The 16,848-nt window shown below is 41.8% G+C and overlaps 1 protein-coding gene across 1 annotated transcript in view; it reads right to left on the bottom strand.

The window, feature by feature from the left end:
• The window catches only part of MTAP (methylthioadenosine phosphorylase), a 38,820-nt gene that overhangs the window by 2,824 nt on the left and 19,148 nt on the right, over positions 1-16,848 (bottom strand). The window contains exons 5-7 of the mRNA XM_068553195.1: positions 9,236-9,338; positions 4,709-4,948; positions 903-1,025 (exon numbers count right to left, since the gene is read on the bottom strand). Of these exons, the coding sequence (XP_068409296.1) occupies positions 903-1,025; positions 4,709-4,948; positions 9,236-9,338 (466 nt within the window). The remainder of the gene's footprint in view (positions 1-902; positions 1,026-4,708; positions 4,949-9,235; positions 9,339-16,848) is intronic.

Raw genomic sequence — 16,848 nt, 5'->3', positions numbered from 1 at the left:
CCACAGCAATCAGCAAACACTACAAATCATGGCACCTCCATGCCCAGCAATTGGCAATCATTTACTACCACATAGTGTCCTTGTCACACTAAAACAGTGGCTCTCATTCCAGGGCTCCTCGGTGGTAATTCAGGTAGAGAGGGCTTTTATCAACTTTTCGAATCTTCTCTCAACTACTTTTCTTAAGACCTAAGAGTACAGATGTGTTCTAGGATATACTTAGGACCTTAGGATATACTGGCTACTAGGTGAATGTAACATCTGATCAATTTCAGGCAACTCCTTATCCAAGGTGGTTAATCAAGAGAGTCTCAAGATGTCCAGATAAAAACCACACATCTCTGAGCTCAGCAGTCAGTTCAAATTATATTCTGGGAATTAATACTAGAGTTGAAGAGCTACCGATCTGCAACCCATCACTTGTTTATCATTAATTACTATCTTAGTTTGACGCAACATTAACTGTAAGTAGACATTCCCTGGCACCATTTCAGTATTGCTGTTGTCAGTGTTTTGGCTTTAAAGGCTGCCAACACTTTGCATGGATCTGCCAAAGAGAAAACAGCCTTGTCTGCAGCATAATCCATGTACAGAGCAAACATTACCAATCTTCTGAAGTAAAACTTAGGGATATACTGCAAAGCAGGACAATGTTAAGAACCTGGTAGACTAGATAATAAAACTCTCCCCACCTTAACTTCCAGTGCTCTTGCATTACCAGCCAAAATGTATATCTATTCCATTTATGGTTAGTAGTAGTAAATGGCATGAAAACTTGTAGAAAACATCTAGCCTAGTATAAAATACATAAGGAGATGGGCCAAGGGTGAAATGCAAATTAGAGAAAAAGGCAGCTGAGGGTCTATGGAATTGTCTGCTTACAGATGGCTGAGGATACTTACCCTAATGTTATGGAGGGTTTCTGACCATTCCATGGATCCTATCTGAGGTATGGTAGTGAGAAGTAAACTTTTGGCTTTATTGGCATTTTCTTTCAGGGTCTTTAAGACCCGGTCCACAGAAACCTAGAGAAACAATAGCACGGGATGTTAACAGCAATTTAAAATTCCACTGCTTTTCACAGAACATTTTCTTGAGTTCCTACCTGATCTGTTAAAGTCAGTTTACCCCAGTTTCAATCCCCTGGACCCAAGCTTTGCATGTATCAGGGAGAGCTCTTGGAGAAACCCAATGACATCTCTGAAAAGCACTGCTCGTTTTCAGTATGGCATCCGAGAAAGTTTCTCAGATGTATAATGTGTTAGCATGGCCTAGAAAGATTGTGGCTCTTCTCCTCATGTCCACAGAATGGATTCCAGTTTTAAAAACTGTTGCTATACTGGATAAATCAGAAGATAAGCACATTTCTCTTTAGAGAAGTCTTCCAGCTAATAAAGAAAAACGATGGGATCAAAGCATCAACCATTTTACAGTCCCAGTGAATTAATGGATGGGCTGTTAACATCACAGAACCAAAAAACCCAAACCAAACAAAGAAACAGTCCACTTTAATGAGCTTCCTTGTGGATTATGATGACCGAATATGATCAAATCTCTAGATCCTGCTGCCAATTTACAGAAAATAACAGAGCACTGAGAAATTGGATAAACCACCCTAAGGAGATGATTTCACCAATTCGGACTGTGGGAAACTACAGGACAAATGACCTGGTTTCTTTTAAAAACACCTGGAAGAAAAAAATCACTTACGCTATTTGAGATAACTAGAAAATTGAACTTTGCCTGGATATATTAAGCAATTATTGTTGGAATGCGATAACGGTAATGTGGTTATGTTAAATGTTTCCTAAAATGTTTATGGATAAAATTATGGATCAGAGTATAGATGAAATATGATTGGCCTTAAGTTGTTATGTTTATGATTGAAGCTGGATGTTGGATTCTTGGACGTTCATTACCATTGTCTGCTTCTGTGTATGACTGAAGTTGCTTCATAAGGAAGCTGAAGAAAGTTGAGTATAAAACAGATGATCAGACAGAGTAATTTTCATGTTTCACTATGCTTAGAAGAAACCCAAGATTCAGGGGCACAATGATTACACCTTTCTATTTCCTGGAGTATCAAGTCCAGACCCCTCCCACAACACTGAGATGTGTTTAGAACAAAATGATGAGCACTGTAGCAGAGGGGAGTCCCATCACTGTGCGAGGGGATCACAGCACAAGGTGGTGACCAGCTTGCTGGGTGCCTGCCAGCTATGAATCTTCAAATGCAGGGTCATGAAACATCCAAGAGATTTACCTTGTATTTTACTCTTTTCCTCACACTTTGTGACTAATACAGATTCTGATCTCCTTTTTCTCTTTGTTTCTGCTGTTGTGCTTCACCCAAAACGTCCTTTCTACTAACTTCCTCACAATAAATTCTAACCTGTTCAACATCCAGCTTAAATCTCAGAAGTTTTCTTCAGAAACTATCCCTCTCCCCCATTCCATCACACCTACCATCTGATGACCACCCTCTTAGGAGCCAGCACTATACTAGATGCTCTACATTTATCATATGGTTTAATCCTCCTAATAATCCTGCAAGGTCAGAAATGTAACTACACAACCCCCACCCACGTGAACGGGTTAAATAACTCACCCAGTATTACAAGTAAAAAGAACAACAGGAATTTGAGCAAGTGTTTAGGCAACTCTAAAACCTTTTTGCCATGCCAGGCTACACATCTGGTTTAAAGCACAATGACACACATAGCTGACTGAGATGATGCCATCTTTGTCTATGTTTTCCTGGTGGCATTTAATATTATTTGCTTTTGTGCCTTACCACTTACACAGAGCTTAGGTTTTTTGTTTTTTTTTTTTCTTTTAACTGAAGTAGCTCCAACTGACTGTTTTCCAAACCTCATGTGGGCTACTAAACGAAAGTACCATTCGCTCTGCATGGGAGACAAATGTTACTAGACCGAGCAGAAAGCCACAGGCAGGAAGCAATCTGCTCTTGGGGAGTGGCAGAGGCTGGAGTCTCCTATTAATTGGAAGCAGCTTCTCAACATCATGAGGCTGAGCTGTCCCTTAGATGACCAAAGCTGCCAAGTCAGGGACTTTTTTGGGTCAGGATTTGCAAATCTCTTACATAATGAACATCCTAGTAGTCAGCAACAGTTTATTACACTGCAGAGTGAGGATAAGACATTCATTCAAAGAATCTGGGTTCATCTACGACCCAAACTCCATACCCACGGATGGACAGGCAGCTAGAATATCTTACTCCATTTTACATGAAATTGGATGGTGAAACAAGCAGCCTGAGATGGTGGTAAGGTCCCTTTGGAGAAGATGTCACCTCCCCTAAGTGTGTTCAGAACCGCCACTCCAGCACTTCTTCCTTCAAAATTTCTTGGCTGGCTGTAGTTTTATCACTTTCTCTTTTTAAAATGAGATAAATGACAAGACAAATGATCTGGTTTTTTCAAGTAAAATGCAAGGAATGAAAAGGGAGGAGAATATTAGAGTAAAAGATTTAAGAGGCATATCGTTAAAATGCAATGTGTGGATTATAAGGGATCCTGATTTGAACAGTTAAAAATTATGAAATGAGGGAAAATGTGACAAATCTGGGCATTTGATTATATTAAGGAATTAATATCAATATTTTTTCATACAACAATGGTGTTGTGGTTTTAAAAAATTATTTTAAAAGAGAGGCCTTTTAGAAAAATTTACTTCAAAATAATTAGGGTAGGGGAGAGAAAAGTGGGTAGGGGCATATAAATAAAACAAGACTTGACATGGCTGATAACTCTGGAAAGCTTGGTGATGGGTAACTGGGGGTTCATTTTACTAGACTCTACTTTTGTAGATGTTCAGAGTTTTCCACAAAGAAAATATTTGTTTTGGAAGCCTGACCTCTGTGGCCCAGTGTCCTCAAATACCAGCTGGATCTTGCTGTCTTTCCTGCCAAAAACCCTCATTGACCTCCCATCTGAAATCCTTACACAGCCTACGTGGCCCTGCCTGCCTCTTCTCCCTCCTCTCCTCTCCACTCCACTCAGGCACGGCCATCTTTCCCATCACACTTAAACCAGGAAGGCTTCCTGGATTTGAAGTATTTGGTTGGGCCAATTTGATATGTACTTCTGTACCTTATCACACTATTTCTTTATAACCCTGCGCCTTCTCACATTGGTTTGCTTGGCCTCTACCCAGCCCCACAAAACCCAGAATGTTGGCTCCTTATGGACTTGTCTGTCTGCTATCATATTATTATACCAAGCACAGTACCCAGCCATGGTAGGTGAGACAGACATGAATACAGACAGACATGAATACAGAGTCCTCTTACCAGGTTGAGGTACATAATAGTAGGGTTTTCCCCCTACATAATAAACAGTAGCACAACATAAAGAACTTATAACCAAGTCTTTATCCTTAAAGTAAGGGCCAAGTCTCAATATAATTCCCAACACACCTACATGTTTACAGTGTACTGTTCCCCTGTTGATCCTTGGATAAAAGTGTCTTTTTATTCTCTATGAAGATTTCTGTTCTTCCAGTGGGAACTACAGAAAAAATCTGTTAATACCTAATGACAGTGTATGAAAAGCTGACTTTAAAACCTGGTAGAATGGCACTTTCTGGAACTAATGTAATATAAACAAAGAGTTAAGACACTCTCTTACTGGCTCACACGGCACGTGGAAGCCCAGGCCATATATGTTCCAAAGAGAATTTCACCTACCACTTCCTCATGCTCCTTCCAGCAATCATAATCTGTTGCCATGGCGATACTTGCGTAGCAAATTCCAGCCTCCTTAGCAAGAATCACCTCTGGAACTGTGGTCATGTTGATAACATCCGCCCCCCAGGTTTGGAACATGACGCTTTCTGCCCGGGAGCTAAAACGAGGTCCCTCAATTGTGATCACTGTCCCTTTTGAGTGGCACCGGAGTCCTAGCTTCTTAGCGGTCTCTATGAGGACCTAGAATGCAAAGAACCAAACTCAAAACATACAAACAGAAGTTCAGCTTAATTTATTTTTCCTCTGATACTTTAAAAGATTGTTACTATAAATACCTAGTACCTGTAGGCCCTCGAAGAGAACCTAGGAGATCACAGAAGGGTGTTTCCTAGACCCTTACCCACTTACATAGTGCTCTGTCCTGCCCCAGCCCCTAGCTCACAGGTACAAGAGCAAACAGTGAGGTTTTTCTACACACCAGGCATTTGTTTACATGCTTTAATCTCACTTCTTAACAACTTTAAGAGACTATCATGGATTGTGAAAGGGGGCTTGAGCCTGAGCTCTTAACCTCCAAGGCTACACTAAGATGCCTTCCTCATTCACATCTCAGAGATGTGCAGAGTGAACTGTTTTCCAGCTCCTGAGAAACTCATTCTCACTGCTCTTTTATACAAAACCTGAGGGCTTTTGTGAAAGCTTTTTGGGGGTAGAAAGTTATTTCATAATCTCTTTTGCCTGTTGCCTCTCTAAAGACATACAGTAAAAAACAGAATGGGGCTGTGCTGATTTCTTCTATCCAGAGAGAAACTTATCTTGGCATCCCTTTAGAGGCAAGGTGACACATGAGTTTAGAAACATTATTTAAAAGTTTGATCACTTTTTCTAGTGTCTAATAATGTACATCTAATCTAATTTCATTTTTTTCTTAGCCTGTGCTTAAACATTCCTTTTTAATTAAAAAAAAAATTAGTCTTTTAAACTTAACTGTTAAAGCACTGCCAAGAATTCACTTACCCTTATGTACGTCCTAGTTATTTCATCTGTAAAATGGGAATAATAATATTATATAACTCAGAGATACTGTGAAGTTGTGTGTTTGTTTGTTTTTTTTTTATAGAATTTATTTATTTATTTATTTATTTATTTATTTATTGGCTGTTTTGGGTCTTTGTTGCTGCATGTGGGCTTTCTCTAGTTGCAGCGAGCGGGGGCTAATCTTTGCTACGGTGCATGGGCTTCTCATTGCAGTGGCTTCTCCTGTTGCGGAGCATGGGCTGTAGGCGCGGGGGCTTCAGTAGTTGTGGCTCGCAGGCTCAGTAGTTGTGGCGCACGGGCTTAGTTGCTCCGCAGCATGTGGGATCTTCCCAGACCAGGGCTCGAACCTGTGTCCCCTGCACTGGCAGGCGGATTCTTAACCACTGTGCCACCAGGGAAGCCCCAATACTGTGAATATTAAAAGAGCTAAGGAATATATATAGCAAGGAATCTAAATGCTTAACTGGTCTTCTAATTATTAACACTGGCAGCCTCTACACATTTCCCAAATAATTTGTCAAGTTTCCTATGATACCAATATATAAAATGGAGTGACTCAAGGTCAATAGAAGGCTCCAATCTAGGCCAAGGTCTTGCCTGCACATGTCTGAACCACATAAGCAAATTAACCTATTTCCTTAAAAATAACACATTATGCTATGGCAAGAGGAGAAAGAATTTTAACAAGAGCCTCGGCAACTCCAAATTTAGAACCACGACAAGCCCTAGATGATTAGCTGATGCTACATCATGTTTATTTATCCTATACATGCTGAAAATAAGATTATGCTAAATCAAAACTTTTCCTTAAGGAGTATAGGTATAAATACAAGGGCTTATTAAATCACTCTTTCCCCTGCTGTCCCCCCTACTTTCAAAATTAAGATATATACAGCCCAGTCCTGTCTTCATTAAATGTCTTTAAAAATCCCAAATAACTGAGCTGTATGTCTCGGCCAAACTTCAGAGTGCTTCTAGAGATGTGTGAAGGAAGATCACAACTATCGCAGGCCAGTGGCAATGTGGCTTGTAAGTCTTCACCATCACCCTGGGCGGTGGGTGCCACGTTGGGGAGGAGGAAGTAGAGGCTTATGGGCCTGGGTGGGCCAGCCAGTGACAGATCCTGGGCCCTTGCCACCTGGACCAGTACTCTGCACTCCCACACGAACAGACAACGCCACCGTAAGGTGCCAGAAATATAAACTACAGGCTTAGAGGTCTCTTTACTGTGTCAGGATTTAGAAGAATTTGTTTCAGATTACCTTTCGACTAGAAGTACTATTTTTGGAATAGGTAATACTTGCACATGGTACAAAAATGTAAACAGTACGAAAGGATATTATTCTGTGACAAGTATTTCTTCTACCTGTGTACTAGCGACCCAGTTTCCCCATGGGAAACCACTGTTAGCAGTTCTTTGGTCAACTTTCCAGAAACACTTTATTTGCATATAAATATTTTCATATTTATCTCTTTTACATACACATATTTCAACACAAATGGTAAGATATAGTACAACCATAGTGTACCTTGCTTGCCACTTGACAATCTGTCGTCGGTACATGAAAGGTCACAATGATGTTGAAAGTTAAAGTCATAATTACGAAGGGGCAACACCACCCACTCTTTACATTTTTTGGACAATATTTTAAAATCTCTTTTAGGGTATATAAGAATAAAGTAATATTCTGAAGGCCTTATTTTCCCATGTTCTTAAACTGCCCTCCCCAGCACTCTTTTAAAGTCTTTATGTGAGGGTCCTTAGCTTGACTAGACAAAATAATAGCTGCATTAATTCGGTCTCAAGGGAGGCCAAACTGCATTACTGGAAACTATCACCCAGCCACCACATTTACATGTGCTCTGCATACATCATTAGCACTTCCCTTACCCACCTCTACTCCTAGTACCCAAATCACTGGGGCAGTACCTCTGATTTCCTACTATCATGCATATTCTCTCCCTAGTCTATTTCTTCTCAAGCTGCCCCCATTTTGAAGTGGACAAAAATGTTATTGCACACATCTAACTTCCCCTGGAGAGCAGATTTATTCTGTGGACAGATCTGAGTTTCAGACATACATTGTTCTGATATTCTGCTGATAACTACCCAGGAACATACACAGTGGATCCTTGAACAACACAGGTTTGAACTGTGCAGTCCACTCATACATGGATTTTTTCCAATAAATTCATACTACAATATTATACAATCTGTGGTTGGCTGAATCCTTGGATGCAGAACTGCAGATAAGGAGGGCCAACTGTAAAGTTATACTCAGATTTTCAACTGCATGGTAGGTCAGTGCCCCAACCCCTCACGTTGTTCAAGGGTCAAATGTATTCTAAACTCACACTTAAAACTTAACCTGCCTTTTTTTTGTTTTAAAGAAGTAAAAAAGGTGCTTTCACAGAAGTCACAGAGAATCAACAATGCAGTGATATATCTGAAATGGCTCCCTCCAACGCCTGGCTTTGGATTCTAGATTTCTGAGACCAGAGTGAGGTTAAGGTGCCCTAGCTCTTAACTGTAAGGAAGCTAGTTTTACATGATTATACAAGGCTGAACATGTACTACTTTCCACATTCAGGTGTTAGAATCACCTGAATGATTAACATGTTTAGGTATATGTATTGTCTAAGTTATTTTATAAAGTAGATTTTACTAGGCAGTTTGTCTCTGACAATAACTTCTGACCTACTGGGTTGCACCTGACTTTCAAATCTTGAGTTATAAGAAAAGTACCATGGATGGACTTTTGAATTGTGGTAGCCATTTTTATTCTCTGAAAGCTAAGGCTGTGATTCCTCACTTTATATCACCATTGGCTTTTGTAGGGCTGCCCCTTTAGTCCTGAGATCTTACTATAATCCTGGAGAGGCAGCTGGAGAGTAACAGCCAAACTCAGCTCAAAGGCAAATGATGCCAATCTGACAATTTACAGATTATTAATAACTTAATTCATAAAAGCAGTTAACAGTCACTGGATGTCTTATAACTAACAGGCATCACTCAAAGCACTTTATAAGTAAATAACTCTTTTATCCCTCACAGTCCTATGAGGTACATGTTATCATCACCTTATTTTATAAACGAGGAAACCAAATCCGAGGTTTTGGTCCAAAGACACACAACAATTAAGCTGAAGCGTAAAGACCTGATCATAAGAAATCTGGTTCCAGATTGTATACTCTGGACATATTATGCTACTCTAAATTATTTTAAAAGGTATCCTGACAGCAAAATCAAAACTTACTTAAGAAAAAAAAAAAAAAAATAGGTTGCAACTTTGAGTGATTCAGCTTACCAATGACTGAGAGTAGTGGAGGCATTATTAGCAAAGGGAAACAACTCTTCATAAAACCTTGAGTAAGCAGCAAGCTAGAGAGGGGAAGAGAGACCACATGCTTGGCCAGTTAATCTACGTCTAGATGCCACCCCAAGCCCTCATGATTTATTCTGGTGCACCTTCCAGAAATATTACGAACCTCTCTCGTTTTAGGGCAGAACGGCTCAGCCATTGGAATATGACACACTCCTCTGGCACAGGAATGACTTCCGTCATAGAAGGTCTGAAGCCTTCTGGTAGTCCTACAAAATAAAATAAAAAAGGGTAGTTTTTAAAAAGCCACCTTTCCTCCCTCTGGGGGCTGGTAATCAGTTGTATCTAGGTCGATATCTTGGTCCTCACTCCAGAATCAATAGTTCTGGATAAGCTGAAGGAAACTGGTTTTTTTTGTTCTGTTTTTTGTTTTTTAAAAACAACAACAACAACAAGAAAAAGAGCTTCTGGATGGTATTTGGCTTTTCTGGCTCTGGGTTGGTGGCAACGTGCTTCCCAACAGGAATTAAAGTGTCTGTGGTCTGGTGGCTGTGATAGGATAACCACACTGAACTGTAGATGCAACTCAACTGTGGGCTCAGGAGGCCAGGTAAAACACTTAAGAAGTCAATATGAAAATTTTCCATCATCTTAGATGTAGAGGATTGTATAATGAACCCCATATATATCTATCACTTAGATTCAACAATTTCCTAAATTTTCTCAAACTTGCTTCATCTGTTGCAAATCCCAGACTTTGTCACTTCACCCCTACTTCAGAAGGACCAAAATATGTGGATTATTCTCCACGGCAATGTCATTATCACAGCTGATAAAAATGACATTAATTCCTCAGTATCACCTAATACATAGACCATGTGCAAATTTCCCTGGTGTCCTCAAAAAAAAAAAAAAACAAAAAAACTTTTTTTAAACCGTTGCTTGATTAGTTTCATGTTCCAAACACGGTCCAAACTTTGCATTTGATTGCCCTGTCACTAAATTGAGAGTAATTCCTGCCCTCTGCCCTCAACCTTATTTTTTCATGCCTTTGACCCACTGAAGAAAGCAGCCATTCATCCAGCTCCACATTTCAGAATCATCTGTCTCTTAGCTCCCTTACTTAAGCTTATGCGTCTACCCGCCAGAATTAATTCTAAAGTCTCATGAAAGTTCTAAAGTTAACTTTCTGATAAAACATTTTTGAATCTGTAGGAGAGAGGGTAAAATTAAGCCAGTGGCAAGTCACCCAGCAACTTCTCTCTCAAAGTTTTCAGAATAAAGCACTTCCTATATCCATTATATTGTTCTAAACTTGAACTCATGAGTAATATAGAAAAGAAAGTCCTCATTTTCCTAGAGAGGGGAGAGCAGGGGAGGGACGGGGCAAGGGAAAACCAACAGGTGAAGGCAAATCACTTCATTTCTGCTTCCGGGGGTGGGAGGGTAGGGAACGGCATGGAGAAATATTCTGGTTCAGTTTACACAGCTGGCGTGTCCACTTATCAAAGTTAACCTGTTACTTCCTCCCCATCACATATTAAACAGTGACACTAGCTGGCACCAAAGCCACCTTGCTCAGAGATTAGGCCTCAGAGATTGGGGGGAATGAAAACCCAGTCTGTGCTCCTCTCAACCCCTTATCATACGTGTCTTAAGGGAAAGGCTAAGTTAACCCCAAAGCAATTTCAGATGGCATTGAAGAACAGGTCAAACGACTCTTCCAGCCTGTATAAACAGAGGCTTTTCTCTTTTTGTAAAACTAACTAATAAAATGGTGCCACATAGTCCAGCTTTGGCTTGGTTTCAGCCTTCAATGAGTCAAGTATTAGCAAAATTCCTATTTACAACCATGATTAAGTGTGAAAACAGGGTCACAAAACCCTTCAGTGGCTATACCCCAATAGACATCTATGCAGTAACACCCCCATCTTATCTATCTCCGTCCCTTCTTTGCCTAATTACTCCTCTCTGTTCTGAACATTTACCTTAAGACATAATATGTATTAGTCATTCCTTATGTTATGCTATATACATGTGATACTAACTGCCTACAGTTTTAATTCCCTCTCAACTGGAACATTTTACATTTTTCTCTTTAAACAAAGCTCCCTAAATCCCACCTCTAAGGCTTATAGCAAACCACCATATCTTCTTCTTTTTTTTTTTTTTTAATTTTTAAAAATTTATTTATTTATTTGTTTATTTATTTTGGCTGTGTTGGGTCTTCGTTTCTGTGCGAGGGCTTTCTCTAGTTGTGGCAAGCGGGGGCCACTCTTCATCGCGGTGCGTGGGCCTCTCACTGTTGCGGCCTCTCTTGTTGTGGAGCACAGGCTCCAGACGCGCACGCTCAGTAGTTGTGGCTCATGGACCCAGCCACTCCGCGGCATGTGGGATCTTCCCAGACCAGGGCTCGAACCCGTGTCCCCTGCATTGGCAGGCAGATTCTCAACCACTGCGCCACCAGGGAAGCCCCCACCATATCTTCTTGATTCTTCATTTTCCAATTACAAAATGTAGTGCTCATCCACCCATTTATAAGAGTGTTATAAGGATTAAGTCAGCCCTGATGCCCAGATATCCCACGGCAGCTCAGAACTGAGGTCTGGGCTAGAGACTGAATTGGGAGTCAGCACCAAGGAGAAGCTGTAGCTGAGAATGGGGCCTCAGAGCACCCAACCTTTCAGGAGGGGTAGCCCCGAGGAAGAAATGGGGACTTTAATACCAGTATTTCTAATAGGTTCAGGGTTATGCTGTTAAGATCCCAGGAGGGAAAGTGCCGATAAGAAACATCTCTTCACGCAGACTGCCCACCTACTTGTGGTGTTCTGCATAACTCAAACAGTGACATATTCAAGGAAAAGTAATGATCTAATTTAAATCACTATAAATACTCCTGTGCTGCATAAAATAATGAGGTAGGATTATGCTGACTGAAATTCAGACCAAGAGCAATGGGGTTTGCAATCACAAGTGAAGTGACTGAAGGACACCACGCAAGTGAAATTCTAAAATGAAAATATATGTGATTTTAAGATCTCCTGTCCTCCCCCTGAGAGTTTTTAAGTAGAAGTGAGAGCTTCCGTAACGCAGCAAGAAGCAAGGGACGTCCCACACGGTGGGGACTGTTACCTCATTGAGCCTGTGTTGAAGGGGGTTCCTGCCTGTTCACTCCCAATTTCCAGTCAAAAGAGCTCTTCTATAAACGAAATAGTAGTTCACCCTCAGGTGGAGTTTTCTGACGGATATGGAGAAAATATAGGAAATGTAGTTTTGTACCTGGATTTCAATCTTGTTACTGATTTTTCGTGTGGCCTTGAGCAAATTACTTAACCTCCCTGAGTTCTTTCTTCATAACGTATTAGCAACATCCACTTACACCCTTGTTTAAAACAGGGCCGCAAAACACCTCCGGTAGCTACATCCCAATAGGCTGATGCAGTAACTCCTCCATTTATATGTCAAATGTGTGTTTGGGGATAAATAGTAATTGTTGCAAAGTGCTACTACTATTGCCTGAGGATCAGTGAGGGAACAGACGCAGCATCCGGCCCACAGTATTCACCCAAGTCACATTACCAATGGACACAGGTGCAGCAGAAGCAAGCACATGGAGGAGCTCATCGGTGGAAGACACTTGCAGATTTTTCTTGAGGGCAGAAACTAGGTGTGCAGCCGTGCCTAGGTGAGCACCTTTCCCTGATAAAGGGGGCCCTTAATGAGATCTCTTCTTCCTTCCATCAAGAGAGAATTGGAATCTCTTCCTGGGCCACAGGAAACAATTAGCCTAGACAACGTCAGACTGGCTGGATCCATTGGGAAGCTGTGTTTTAAGCTGTGGGTGAGAAGAACAGGAAGGATCACACACCTTCCAGAAGCAACCTAGACCAAGGATGAGAGTTTGGGGGTGGCGGCTCTGTCCTACCACGCTGTGAAAGTGGCATGTGGTAGCAAACAAAATAATGCCCCCCTGCACCCCTGAATATCCACACCCTAATGCCCAGAACATATGAATATGTTACCTTACATGGCAGAGGGGAACAGAGGTTACAGGTGGAATTAAGACTGATAACCAGCTGGACTTAGAAAGATTATCCTGGATTAACCAGGTAGGCCCAGTACAATCACAGGAGTCCTGACATGTGGAAGAAGGCAGAAGAGTCAGTACTAGTGATGAAAAGGACTTGACCCGCCATTGCTGGCTTTGAAGATGGAAGGGGGCCAGGAGCCAAGGAATGAAGGTGGCAAAGAGCAAGGAAAGGGATTCTCCCGAGCCTCCAGAAAGGAATGCAGCCCTTGATTTTAGCCTACTGAGACCCATGTTAGACTCCTAACCTGCAGAATTAGATAATAAATTTGTGTTGTTTAAGCCACTAAGTTTGTGGTAATTTGTTACAGCAGCAGTAGGAAGCTAATACATGTGCTCATGTGGTTTAACATAGTTAACGCAATGCAACTCTGCCCCTAACTCTTGCTTCAATTGGTGAAGCCTCCTAGCGAGGCAAAGGGACTGCTAATTTCACCCCCCTCTCCACCATCAGCCTGGGATATCCACTGGAAGTAGACTTCAGGGACTGCCCAACTGACTGGCTTTACTGCTCCCTGGCTGTCTCTGTGCCTCCAGGAGAGAGTCACTCTGACCTGTGTTCACCTTATCAGTCTTCTCATATTTTAAATGGGGAAGTATGAAGGGTAAATACAGTCAGTGTGAAGACTGAATGAGAACACATGAAGCAAGTGCTCAGTCCGAGTAACTACTGCTGGTAGAAAATCTGCTTCTGTACTTCTCGTCTGCCAACTTCAGAGCAGACGTACTCGGGTCTCAAGTCAAGGGTACCCCCAAAACGGGGATATGTGATGAGAAAAGTTAGCAAAACAAACAACAAACTGCGTATGGAAGAGTGAAGAAGACAAAATGATGTTGTGTACTGGCAAGAGAAATGAGTTCAAGGCCATCAGGGAGAGAATACCGGGCACTTTCAGACACAGTGGGGGAACAAAGCCCAGAGAAAGACTGACCAGTAGGTTCTTTCTGGATCAAGATCCTTGAATTGGCACAAAGACAGCCATCTGTTAATAGTTTTCCTTTGAGGAAATGCTGAGTTGCAAACAAGATGAGGGAAAACACTTTTCCCACAGCAGAAGCAAACACACCCGCACATTTCCAAGGTGCTTCTGGAGCACAGCACATGTCCACGAGCCTCAGCACACAGGAACACGAGGCGGTTAATTTACTGGCAAAGCGAGGCCAAGGGCTGCTCATATGCAGCTTGGTTTCGGGGAAATGATTCTACCCACATCACTTAAAGTCTATCCAAACAGTCTATATCATGAGTGCCCCTAAGTGAAAAATGCATTGTTTGGTGCATTTACTCTTAGCACTGCAAGCTGCAAAAGGGAAAGGCTGGTTGGAAAGGCATGCATATTGAAAACTTTAGTAATGTGTCAGATTGCCTTCTATTACGATTCTAACCATCTCTACCAGTAATAGGTATGTGCGTTAATTATCCAGGGCCTAACAGCATCTCACAAGTGGGAAGAACTTAATATTTTCTTTCCCTTCATAATTATCCAGAAATAACTTGACTTCATGTTCAAAAGGCCAGAGATGACCAGATAATAAACAGTAATACTTCATTGGGGAGAGGGAAATGAGCAAGGATGCAAAGTACAAAAGCAGTGAAGAAACCACCACAAAGGGGACAAGATAGTTTTAAGTACACATCAAAGATCATTACCATCAATGACAAAAGGAACTAGGAAAAAATTACATCAAATTACAGGAAGAGCTGAGTAGCTGAGGTCTTCTACACAGGGACAGCCCTTCTCTAGACTGTGCTGCTTATTCAGAAGTCTGCATACGAGCTGATGCTCGGTAACAGATTCCGGGGCAAGGCCTCCCAGAGGGTAGCAGTTGTTTGAGCTTGGTTTCCAGCACTCTTGTGACTGTGTCTTCCTTCCTGTTTTATTTTCCGGGAGTAGTATGGCAACCAGCTTTGAGGGGAGTCAAGCTGGGAGAAGTAAAAATGTTAAGAACTAACCCAGATGAGGGCAGTGGTGACAGACGACAGGGTGGATTCAAGGCACACATGGGCACGACTTAGAGACTGACTGGATGTAGGGGTGACAGATCCACAGCAGCGGTCACCTGGTAGATGGCAGTGCGACGGTATTACCAACTTAGCAACTTACCAAGTGGAGAAGAGGGAGCTCGAGACGGGGGAAGGTGTGGGGTTAGAAGACAACCAAGGGGGAAAATTAATGAAGTGTGAATTACAAAGTGTGAGGTGTCTTTGGGACCTAGTCCTGTATCTAGGAGCCAGTGTGGATCTCGAGGGGGGAGGGCAGAGCTGGAAGTCCATGTGTCAGGAGTGGTTGAGGTCATAGGGTTTGCAGATGAACCTAATTCAAACCCCATAGGTCCCACTTACTAGCAAATGACCAATATTTCTGAGCTTAAGTTCCCTCAATTTAAACTGAGGAAACGACCCGTGTATGTGGTAAATAGGGTTAATTGATTTGTGGCACTTGGTAGGAACTCAAACATTGGGAGCTTACAGCATTTTTTAAGTAACAGTAAGGATATAAGGTAAGAAGGTAGTTTGCAGAACAGAGAGTTAACCTCACACAGGGAACAGCTGCCCCCACTTCAAGGACAGCAGCAAGATGACAAGAACAGGGATGCAAGTAACTGGTGAAAGGGAGGGTGAAGGAAGATGGCGCGTTTGTGCCGAATAGCATCTGTTTTCTTGTAAAGAGGCAATGTTCTCAACCAAGAGCGAAGGATATGGGCAGGAAGCTGTGAGAGAACAGAAAGGGTTCAAAATAGCTGCTGACAGGAATGGGAGAAAGAGCTGAGCAAAGGCTTCCTGTATAATTCTTTATCATAAACCTCCATTTCTATTGTTCTATTGGTAAGAACAAACCCCGTGCCCAAGAGGCTGAAAGACTGAGAAACTGACATCATTACACACCTCAACCTCTAGGCCAACCTTCCAAGGGTGGGTAAGAAGAACTTTGCACTGTTAAACCCCAGGGGAAGCCCAAGGCAGGGCTATGTCTTTGGGAGAGGGAAATAAACTGACATCATCCCTTACCCCTGTGGTTACAGCGGGACTTTCCTGATGAGTAAGTGTGCATCACCAGCCAAAGCTCATCCCAACCCCCAGCCTCTCCTGATTCTAGCGAGAAAATAATTCTCTTAAGAGGGTGGACATCAGAACTCTTAGGAATCAATCCAACACCCTCATTTAGCAGATGAGGACATTAAGTGACACAGGAATTTGGGGGCAGAGCCAGGATACAATTTTGGATGTCCTCACTTCCAAGCTGGGGCTTCTTCCACCACATTCTTTTAGTAGAACCTAACCAGGGGCCTCAGGCCAGTGTGTTAACAGCATTTTGCAGAAAACACCTGGCATTAGGAATTACATCCTGCCTTTTTTTAATCTTAATTTTTTGGTCATACTTTTCTCATTGTTAAAAAAACAAAAACCAAAAAACACCTTGAACATTCCTAATAGAGGCCGCTATTAAAAAGAAAGAATCTTATTCTCATCCTTACAGATGTTACCCAGCCTCACCTTGAGATATTTCTGGTAGTGACAGAAGCAGTTTAAGTGACCCTACTAGTATGCATCTTTTTTTTTTTTTAAACTTAATGTAATGTGGGCATCTTTCCAAACACTCTGCATATCTAATTGTTCCTTTCATAAATATGGTGAGGGACTTCCCTGTTGGCACAGTGGTTAAGAATCTGCCTGCCAATGCAGGGGACAC

The sequence above is a fragment of the Eschrichtius robustus genome, chromosome 10 (assembly GCF_028021215.1).
Source record: "Eschrichtius robustus isolate mEscRob2 chromosome 10, mEscRob2.pri, whole genome shotgun sequence".
Taxonomy (NCBI): Eukaryota; Metazoa; Chordata; class Mammalia; order Artiodactyla; family Eschrichtiidae; genus Eschrichtius; species Eschrichtius robustus.
Note: the sequence above shows the minus strand (reverse complement) of the source record. Positions and strands in the feature narration are given on the sequence as shown.